Source organism: Mytilus galloprovincialis, chromosome 7, assembly GCF_965363235.1.
Source record: "Mytilus galloprovincialis chromosome 7, xbMytGall1.hap1.1, whole genome shotgun sequence".
Lineage (NCBI taxonomy): Eukaryota > Metazoa > Mollusca > Bivalvia > Mytilida > Mytilidae > Mytilus > Mytilus galloprovincialis.
In genome coordinates this window covers 36905788-36917223 of record NC_134844.1, presented here as the reverse complement: position 1 = coordinate 36917223, position 11436 = coordinate 36905788, and the positions used below count along the sequence as shown (strand labels likewise).

The 11436-nt window shown below is 31.1% G+C and overlaps 1 protein-coding gene across 1 annotated transcript; it reads right to left on the bottom strand.

Moving 5' to 3' along the window:
- Positions 1-1485: 1485 nt before the first annotated feature.
- On the bottom strand, positions 1486-5401 carry LOC143082900 (uncharacterized). The gene is made up of 4 exons (XM_076258896.1): positions 5280-5401; positions 2972-3205; positions 2583-2669; positions 1486-1773 (listed from the first exon to the last, which is right to left on the bottom strand). Exons 2-4 carry the CDS (start codon positions 3006-3008, stop codon positions 1502-1504), a joined length of 396 nt encoding a protein of 131 aa, XP_076115011.1. The 5' UTR covers positions 3009-3205; positions 5280-5401; the 3' UTR covers positions 1486-1501.
- Between the last annotated feature and the right edge of the window lie 6035 nt (positions 5402-11436).

The window sequence follows — 11436 nt, the reverse complement described above, 5'->3', positions numbered from 1 at the left end:
GGGGGGGGGGGTACATGTACTGATATTGTGTGATGAATGGATAGCCCGTATCCTTTGTTTTTTCTATTGTTTTCAACAATTGTATCGTGTTTTTTTTTATTATCTTGACAACTTTGTATGTCTCTGTCCTGAATATTTTTGCATTTATTCGAACTGTTGTCCTGTCATGTTATGTTGTCAATTAAGTGTTATATTTAACATTGCCATAAAAGCGCGATGTTTGGCTACCCATAAATCCATGTTCAACCCACCATTTTTTTGTAAATGTCCTGTAATAAGTGAGGAAAATGACAGTTGTTATCTTATAGTTCGTTTCTGTGTGTGAAGCATTGTCTTTTGTTATTTTTTGTTGCACTGTGTTTCTGTTGTTTCGTGGTTTTCCTCTTATAGTTAATGTGTTTCCCTCTGTTTCAGTTTGTAACCCGGGTTTGTTTTATCGAAATCAATTTATGACTTTCGAACAGCGGTATGCTACTGTTGTCTTTATAGATAGGAAGAAAACTGTTAAATGTTTTTGACTTGAACGTTCTTGTAAAAGGTAAATCAAGAAGAGTGCTTTGGACTTTAATTAATAAAGTATTTGTTGTTTTTTGTTTGTTTTAAAACATTTACAAAATTAATTTTATAGGAGCCTACAAGATTTGCATACTAAATCATTTCTAGAAAACAAATAAAATAGCAAAAATACCGATATCCACGGAAAAGTCAAAACGGATAGTCCCCTATCAAATAGCAAAATTAAAACCTTAAACACATCAAACGAATGGAAAACAACTGTCAGGTTCCTAACTTGGTACAGGCATTTCCTTATGAAACAGGTATTTATGTAAATGTGCAGTTTTATGTGAAAAAGACTCTCGTCAAAGAATTTACCGTTATAATTTTGTACGCAGACGCAAACATAAACCCTGTTCAATGGACCAAGGGAAGTAACAACTACTGGAAAACCTCATCTGTGAAATCGTTGAATTTATAATAGTCTTGCCAACAAAATATATTTACGGTCGTACAATGTGTTTACCTTAGTTTCAATAAAAGAAGTTGACTTGATTTAATTATGAATTGAAAACTTCAGATTTTCTGTTAGTGGAATTCAGATTTTTAATGACAATTAAAAAGTGTAAAAGTATCAAACTCGTTACGATATTTTCACATTTTCCTTATTACAAGCCGTTGTAAAAAATATAGTCAACAGAAATCGGTTTATGAATTGTTGTTTCTGTTACTCTGGTGTTTTATCTAAATGTTTTTCAAGCTTTTTTTTCTATCTTCCTAATATCTGTTTCAATCATTTTTATTTCAATTTGGTTTTTTTTTTTTATTTATATAGCAAGAATTGTTAATTTCTTCTTTTCTTTGTTCCATCTCATTTAATTTTGGTTTGATGAAATTCAATTTATTTCTGTATTTTAACGGTAAATCATGTTATTTCAATCAAATGTTCCGAAATGTTTGAAAATGCTTCTCTAGAAAGCAAATACGATATATATTGGACTTGATTTTATTGTGTACTAATATCAAATAGTTGACTCAATCCATGAAATAATAAATCTCCATCAGTCATTGCCTTTTCCCGGAATTCTTGTCTACTCATTTTCTTCAGCTGTATCCCCGTAACTCCGACAAACTGCTTAACTATTTGTAATGTTCTATCGTTTGGAATCTTGTGTTTCCCACATAAATGTTGCAGAACCTCTCCAACTTCTTTTGAGCTCCACTTGCTGTGATGTTGTGGATTTAATATTGCTTTTCCAAGCTGAAGTGCAGGTTGATCTAACATTAAGGAAAATAAAATACATCAAAACTTCAATAGTTCAAGAAATTATGATTGAAAAATAAAGTTCGATCGTCCCATTTAGGTCTAGATAATAGCAAAATAATTAATATTCGTACTTCACTTTGTTCCAATAGAGTTTCTGTTTTTTTGCTGTTCTTTTACCATGTACGTGGAGGTATTTTATGTTATACATTTACACACAATACTCTAATTCTAAGTCAAATGTGGCAAATTTTAAAACGCACCAAGTTTACGATCATTTTAATAAATCATAGGTATTCCATATACAATATTGATATTTGTCTGAATGCTTTTTGGGGTTTATTAGTTACATACTTAGTGATTAAGATTATAACACAACGTTGACTAGTATATCCCTTTTTTTCGACATTTTTACCAATTATGTCTGGTTTTTTTTTGTTCACACATCGCTGTCAATATAATGGAATTTTATGCGAATGTCATACAGGTTAGAGGTTTGACTAGCTTTAAAACCATGTTCAATCCACCATTTTCTACATAATAAAATGCGTGTACCAATGCAGAAATATGACAGTTGTTATCCATTCGTTTGATGTGTTTAAGTTTTTGATTTTGCCATTTGATTATGGACTTTTCGTGTTAAATTTTCCTTTTTTTGAACTGAACGGAAAAGCATCAATTCATATACATAAGTAAAGGCTATCACTGCCGATGTTTCTTAAACAAAGTTTAAATATCCTCAATAGAAACTCATCTATAATAGTAACCTAAATAATTTGAGAATGGGCAATATCAAATTATTACATGAAGCAATCGAACTTACTTTCTTTAGACGGAAGATTTGAGCATTCCTCCTTCAAATTCTTTGGAGTATCAATTTCGTCAATTGCTGGATATTTTGAAACCAGAACTGAAATTAAATATCAAAACTAAGATTAATGTCTATAGAGGGGTTTGTAAACAACACAAAAAACATTTTCCTAAAGACCAAAAATGTGAAAAAGGTTAGGGTTAGGGTTATATAGTATACATATATAATTTATTATAAGTGACGTTATTCTACTGAATAGGATAGCAACTTACATAATAAAGATACATGTACAATGTATAGATTATATTGGCCATAGTATTGTTCTAACAACAGGTTAACTGACACAGAGTGTTGCTTATGTTGAACTTTTGATGGACGCAGAGGTAAAAAGAATAACTTACCATTAGAACACATATCTTTGAAGACATTATGTAACATTTCACCATAGTTTCCCGTCTTAAGTTGAAAGTCTTCCAGGTTTAAAGTGACTAGAATTTTTCCGTCTACATTTTCAAATGCTTCTTGGAGATCTTTAATATGATCACGTGGTATTCTATGAAGTTTACAAACATATTCAAGCCATTCGGAAACATCGATGACACTCCAATGTTCCGGGTGAAAACTCGTCCATCTTGCTGATAAAATAAAAGGAAAAATAGATTTTGTTCATATAAAACCAGAATGATAGAATTTCCAAAGAAAGGTTTATGATACCTTTTCTTTTGGTTTAATTCGAAATATTTTTGCTTTCTATCGTTAATAAGAATTATATAATAAAATATTTACTGAAAAAAAATACACGTTTGTGTATGGTTTGATTGCGATTTCATTGTTTACGACTTTTCGTCAGCCTTCCGATCGACCAACTGTGCAGAACTTCATAAATTTATTTTGAGTTCGTTCTGATTATGATTAAGCTGCTTTTCACAGTTAATGAAATTCGAATCTACCAATCATAATGGACACGCGACAACAACCTTTGGAGAAGCTAAATCCCACTTGTAGTATCATTAAAATAGTAACAGCCAATTGTCAATTTACCATTAATATAACGGTCGTCTATATCACGCGTTTTGTTAATTTTGTGTCAAGCAGAGTGTTCACTCTCCTTCTAATATAACCTCCTTGCTCGCATCGACCCACTGGTAGTAAAAAAAAACAAAAATATACCAGGGTTATAATTTTATATCCAAGTCTCGTTTTGTTAACTGCAATATTGACTGCTGTACCTCTATTTTGATATTTTTAACTAATATGTTTGTTTGTTTTGGTTCACGCATCGTTGTCAATATAATGAAATTTGATGCGACTATCATACAAGTAAGAGGTTTAGCTAGCTTTAAAACCAGGTTCAATCCACAATTTTCTACATAAGAAATTGCCTGTACCAAGTCAGAAATATGACAGTTGTTATCCATTCGTTTGGTGAGTTTTATCTTGTGATTTTGCCAGTTTTTAATTGTTCCTCGGAGTTCAGTATTTTTGTGATTTTACTTTTTGTTACATAAGACTCCTTATTAGCGTTTTGTTTAAAGGAAGCCGAATTCAGTTACAAATGTAGCAAGTGGTATTATGGTAGATACATCCAGAATCAGTGGTATCTCACCAGTGGTTGTAAAAGCTTATCAAATATTTTTAAGGTCTTACCGTAGGTTATAGAAGGCCTATAGAAAAACTGTATTTCTTATAATTATTTCTTTCCAATTTTCGAAATCTGTTGTGACCAGGAGGTCTTGTTTTAAAAAAAAAAGAATATGCATATCAAGTACTACCTTAACATATTTTCGAAACAACCTTTTAAGTCTTCTCTATTGTCCGTATTAAATTAGAGTTACCGGCCAAATATGATATTCAAAAACCTTTTTATCAGATAGAATACGAAGTTAAAGTGAAAGTAGAACAGAAGGAAATTGTTTAGCTACTTATGGTAGAAAATTTTGGCGACGGTTTATCGTTATTTGTATGACAGAGTCTCGACCTTAGATCATTATTATGCGTGGCTTTCAACAAATACTTGAATAAAAAGGTCATGAATGATCTATCCCTTTGATTAAACTTGTTATCTTCCATCTCCAATAAATAAAAGATAGAGAAAATCAAATCATTAAAAATGTTTAAGATATTGAGGTATGAATATCTAATTTCAGATTTTAAAACTATGCATGATATCTTAACATGCTAATCATCAAAATTATAAATTTTGATAATTGATAGACCAGAAATGGCGGGTAACTTCATCTTGATGTTTGATTGTAGATTAACACCGGCATGTAAAACACGGTTACTATCAAATAAAAAAAGATGGTGCTGATATTACAAACAAAAATAATGCGGGCTATAAATGAGCCAGCAATCAACCAATAAAAAGAAACAAAATATATCTTGAGAGCAACCTAATTATAGTTTTCAACAATGACAGATGTTTAAATAATATGTCCAGCTCTTACTCGTTCGCAATCAATACAAGTCCCAGGCATTAAAAGGTAATTTTTTAAACTTGCATTTTTTATTGAAAAGTGTTATGTTTCTGGCATGAAACTTGATTGTATTTGTTTCCCTCCAAATTATATATTAGACTGAACACTAAATTTAACCAAAATATATATTTTTTGGCGATTTTCAGTTAATACTGAAAATATTATATTACTCAACATCACAATGATTTTGTTTCTTCTTCTTATGTTTTAAAATATTTTAACAGCATCCTACCTTTATCCAGTTTTTTGGTTGGAAATTATCTTCTGATGATAATTAGAGTAACCTGTTATTACGATTTTTCGCATTAGATTTGTGTTTGTTATGTAATTTGTATGATTAGAAGTTGTTGTGGGGGATTTTTCCGGTGTGTATAGATATAAACGTCATGTGCGTGTGTTCCTGGTTTTGTGAATGGGCGATTGGGTAACAAATATCCGGGTCTTTGATGTTCCTCTGATTGTATCTCAGTGTTTTGGTTGGTTAAAACAGTGTACTATCACTAACGACCGGCGAGGCCATTATGAACATGTGTTATTAACATTACAAGTTTAATTAATTGTTCGACATGTTTCATGCAGATAAGGATTCCAACTCCGTAATTAGTAAACATAGATTCAAGGATGTGTACAAACTTTAATTGAATTGTAGTGGTGTTCTATTTATAATAGCATTCTTAAAATCTAAATATAAATATAACGGTATAGTAAAATGGTGTTAGTTGTTCAGATATATCGATTGTCCTGATTTATTTTCCCCGAGGTGTTTTTTCACAGGGAATGCGGAAGCCTACTATTTTTAACGCCAAATAACGTGGGACATATATAGAAGAATAAGTTGGATCAATAAATAATGAGTAGTTAGATCAACAGATATTAAAGTCAATATAACTCCATTCAGTATATGGTTGTCATAAATGTTGGTAAATGAACACTCTAACTGAATGTCCGTCATAAAATTAAGCTCTGCCAAAAAGAAGTCCATGAATATATATTAATTACTTCATTTGACTTTCTTTCACTTCAAAATCCTTTCCATTCAATGTCCGAAACTGTTAACGTTTTGTTGTTGAAAAGAGAAATGTAGTCAATAGTTTGAATATTTAGACAGCCAAATGTACCAAAAGAGTATCTTATAAATTAACTGTTTACATAACTTTTTATTGAAGCGTCACTGATCAGTGTTTTGTACACGCAACACGCGTCTCGCGCAAATATAAAATTTAATCCCGATATCTCTGATGAGTTTATTTACAACCATTGGGGTCGATATCACTGCTGGTTGAGTTTAATTCCCCGAGGGTATCACCAGCCCAGTAGTCAGAACTTTTACAAAACTTTGAATTTTTGAAATACTATTATAAGGTGTTTTTTTTTTACCTCAGGAATCGATTACCTTAGTTGTATTTCGCAAAACTTTTAGGAAATTTTGGTCCTCAATGCTCGTCATCTTTGTTATTTGTTTGGGCTTTTTAATCTTTTTTAATTCGAAGTTAACTGATGAGTCTTTTGTAGACAAAACGCGTTTCTGGCGCAAATACCAAATTTAATCCTGGTATATATCATGAGTTTAATAAATGTAAGAAATTCTATTTCATGTCGATCACTATTTATGTTTATAAACACTTTTGATCACAAAAGTATGTGTTCAACATCATTTCAGAAAGTGTTGTGAATTTAAATAACATTAATATTAACAATTTTTCTCCCAATGACGCGCATTTCGACAATAAATGTCTCTTCAGTAATGCTCGAAGCAAAAATATTTACAAATACGAAGCTTATTAAAATGATAAAGAGCTATATCCAAAAAGAGCAGAACAGTATAGCAAATTTTAATGGAAACAAAAATCCTTCCTTTAATCCATGTACCGAAGTACTGGCTATTTGGGTACTTACAATTCATCAGCAGAGGCATCGCCCAAGGGGTAATAATAAAATGATCGATACCATTCTTTCGGCACCAGATATACATTTCGACAATGAATGTCTCTTAAGTGATGGTCGAGGCCAAAATATTTGAAAATCCAAAGCTGATTAAAATAATGAAGATCTAAAATCCAAAAACGACAAAACAGTTCAGATAAATCCAGGTAAGGATACAGAGCTTTGCGCATGAGTGAGATAAACTCCCAAAATTAAAAAAAAATATACTAAATCATAGGCGGATCCAGGGGGCCCCTTTCGTGGGAAAAATTTGGTTGATTATATAGGGAATCACTGAAGCATGACTGGAGCGGGCCCCCCCTTAGGCAAAGTTCTGGATCCGCCACTGTAAATGGAGTTACTATTGTTCTTCAACTTTGTACTTGTTTGGCTTTATAACTATTTTGATATCAAAGTATTACAAATCAGTGGTTGATTGTTGTCTATCAAAGTTTGGCCTACTTGACAAATCAGTGGTTGATTGTTGTCTATCAAAGTTTGGCCTACTTGACAAATCAGTGGTTGATTGTTGTCTATCAAAGTTTGGCCTACTTGACAAATCAGTGGTTGATTGTTGTCTATCAAAGTTTGGCCTACTTGACAAATCAGTGGTTGATTGTTGTCTATCAAAGTTTGGCCTACTTGACAAATCAGTGGTTGGGTGCCGTCTATCAAAGCTTGGCCTACATAAGACTGATCAGTGGTTTGTTGCTGTCTTATCGGGGTTTAGTGTATGTTAGACTGATTGAGTTTTTTAGTTCTTGGCGACTTTGTATACATTATTTGTTTGTTTGTTTAAATTATTATCCATTTGTGTTGTACGTCTGTGGTGTATTTTTACAGTTTTAGCTGCTAGATCTCATACTATTCCTTGGCTTCCAAATGGTTCACTTTAAGCGTTCCTGTTGAAGGTAAATCCAGAAAACTGCTTCGGATCCATGCACCTTATAATGTTATTTTAATTGTTTGACAGCACTGGGTTGATACGGACTAACTTTCCCCAAGGGTATCATCAGCTCATTAGTCAGTTCTTCGCTACTAGCATAATTTATAACAAACCTTTCAAAAATTGTTCTTTTGTAGATTTAGACATTATAAAGAAACTAAGGTTTCATCTCCCTCATGCAAAGTTGAGCTCAGATGGATTTGGCATTTTATGTTTTTTTTTTTGTCATATAGCTCTTCTACTGTTTTGGTTCATAAACATCCTTGGCTTTCAAAATAGTTTTTGAGAAAAATTTTAGTGTTCCTGATGAAGATAAATCCGGAAAAGAGTTTATAATGTGTTGCATTCATGTTTTTTTAACCTGTTATGTCTGTGAACATTGCTCACCAAACTCGTAATACTAAGGTACTAAATGTCGTTCAAGTGGGAGGTTAAGCTAGAAAACCATGTATAGTCTAAAATTTTCTATGGGAAATGCCTGTACCAAGTCAGGAGTGTGATGGTTGTTTTCCACTAGTTCTGTTTGATGATAACAATAGATTTTATGGACTTCTCATTATTGGATTTACCTTGGAGTTCGTTATTTTGCTATTAGTTTTAAGACTGATCAGTGGTCATGGAAATAAAAATGTTTTATCCTTTAAATCTGGTTGTTTGAGGAATAAGACTGTCTACGAAAGTGTTCTTTAATTAGACAATACAATGCTGTGTTGTACCCACCGTTCAAAAACTTCACGTAACTGTTCTCAAAAGTTTCTTGTTGTAGAATTTATAACTTTTGTTTTGAAATTTGCCAATTCAAATTCATTGATTGTATTGACCTTTCTCTATACATCATTAACATGCACAGTCCATATCGTCTTAAAATAGAGATTTTAAAGAACTTTAGATAATTAGACCTAGGAAACATATAGTGCTGGGTTCAAAGAACTAAATATTTAAGTCAGATATATAGACTAAGTTGATATTAGTCTCAAATATGTTGATCTCATTTATTATCAAAGAGATTTCATATGAGCAAATGTGTATTTTCTGCATTTATTTTTATAAATAAATATTATATGCATGTTAATGGATGTTTGATGAGGTGTGTAAAATTCTTTCATAATTTTCTTTAAGGAATGACTGTAATATTTTTTCTGTCTATGCAGAAATCACATCAAAAATATGGTGCACACTGAATAACCTGTGAAGTGTGCACCACACTTTTAATGTTATTTCGAATAAACAGAAAATATATTAGTCATCCCTTATAATTTAATTGTGAATTCTATTTTAAGCCAGGTTAAGCATAAAAATTGTCAGTCACATGACAAAAAAATTTCTATGAGCTGATAGACAAGACACTGTCAGCCAATCAAAAGATGTGTTACGTTCATAATTGAATTATTTACAAAAAGCAGATTTGTGACCAGCAAAACATAACCATAAATCTTACCAAATAGAGCTTCCAAAGACAATAATAAAAAAAGAAATGCATATGATCTTCAAATCAGATATTGCGACACAAAAAGTGTACTGATGTTCAGTAGTTGTCCTTTGTTAATGTGGTTCAAAGGCAATGATTAAGTGTTTCTGTTTTTTTTAAATAGATTAGACCGTTGGTTTTCCTGTTTAAATGGTTTTACACTAGTCATTTTTTAGGCCCTTAATAGCTTGCTGTTTGGTGTGAGCCAAGGCTCTGTGTTTAAGACCTAACATTGACCTAGAACGAATGTTCTTTTACAAATTGTGATTTGGATGGAGAGTTGTCTCATTGGCATTCACACCACATCTTCTAATATCTCTTTAAACATGTTCCAAAAATAAAAATTCAAATAAACCTTAATATGAGACTCTGATATCTTTAATCAAAATCTTCAATAATCATACATTAAACATTTCATTTGGCACCGTCAAAATCATTCAAAACTGAACACAATCAATATATTCATTACATTAGCATTTAGACACACATATAACTGAACAGTTTCATAATGTTTGCAATCATATCATTTGAACAATCAAATGTAATGTTGACAGAAAGGCTTCACAGTGTACTGCTATTACTAAGTATGCTTATCGAGCGTCATAATTTGTTTTGTAGATCCAAGATTTGAGGTAAGGCACTATGCTGGTAATGATGGCAAATATAGTGAGAACACATTTTTAAAATGCCTTTTATGAATATAATGATATTTTCTAATTGTGAAAGATGCTCACTAGATATTATCTTGAGTATATGCACCCAAGAGTCATCAATGACAAAAAAAAATGCTTCTCCAGACAGATCAATGTACAATAAAATTTGAATTATTCATATATCAAACCATGGATACAGTGAATTCTTCAATTTTCTTGGGTATCAAGTTTCTTGGATTGAGGAAAACTTTTATTTTTCGTGGATATTTGATTTCATTTTTTAACAATCTCTGCATCTAAAGCCTCTGAAAAATTTGTGAATTGTTGAACATTTGAAATCTTGGGTTTTTTTTCTATCCATGAAAATTGGTATGTAACAAATAATAGTGAATCCACAGTGCTATTAAGACCTTGTATGTAAAAGTATTGTATAATAATGATCATTAACAAGGTATTAAGTTTTAAGGCTTTCAAAAACCAAGATGTACAATCATGAATGTGACATGAGAAATTATTAAAATTTATAAATATTAAATTTCTAACTCTCAGCATGTGTATATTCTTTATATATGTTGACTATCACATCAACTCTTCATTTATAAATAAAACAACAACAAAACGCTAACAAGACAATGAAACCATGCAAATATTCATACATTAAGTTAATAACAAAATATAACAACAAATAAAAAAAGTTTGTATTTTGAAAAATAATTGACTGAAAAAAAATACTAATGAATGCATTTATTAATTCAAATCATCAAAGAGTTCATTGGTGCAATTTGTAATCAAACAGATTTTTTTCATTGAAATATTATTTCTCCATTAATAGATCTAATTAACCAGTGATATTTTTAACATCAAGAACATTGTTTTTTTTCTAATTGTATAGAACATTTTATGATGCATGACAATATATTAAACTTATAATGATACATTACAAATATGACCAACAGCTAACTCTGAGATTGAGAAGTGAAAGAAAGGGTAAACACAGAAAAACAAAATTATTTAAAAATACAAAATCACATGTCCAGCTTTGCTGGAAATAGAATATATGTAACAAATCTAATAGAAATAAAATAATATTCATTACAGAGAAAAACAACAATCCTTGTTCCCATGGTGATTTGTAATGCTGTTTCTCTTGACTACATGTAATTTGATATAAAAATATAGAGATGTGGTATGAGTGTCAATGAGACAACTATCCACCAAAAACTGAATGGCCTAGATATGACAATGACCCAGACTATATAGATTGCTTTGAAAGATCATAAAAGGCAGGTTATAAAAAATGTGAAATAATTCATACAAGAAAACTACACTTATCTATAACAATACAGTTTAAAAAAAATCAAAACATGAAAGATGTGAAATAATGCCAAACACTGAATTA

Excerpts from the sequence above, each read along its gene's own strand:
- LOC143082900 (XM_076258896.1), bottom strand. The coding sequence starts at position 3,008 with ATGTTACATAATGTCTTCAAAGATATGTGTTCTAATG. Across the intron at positions 2,670-2,971 it reads CAAAGATATGTGTTCTAATG|TTCTGGTTTCAAAATATCCA; the intron begins GTAAGTTATTCT and ends ATTTAATTTCAG. Across the intron at positions 1,774-2,582 it reads AAATCTTCCGTCTAAAGAAA|ATCAACCTGCACTTCAGCTT; the intron begins GTAAGTTCGATT and ends CCTTAATGTTAG.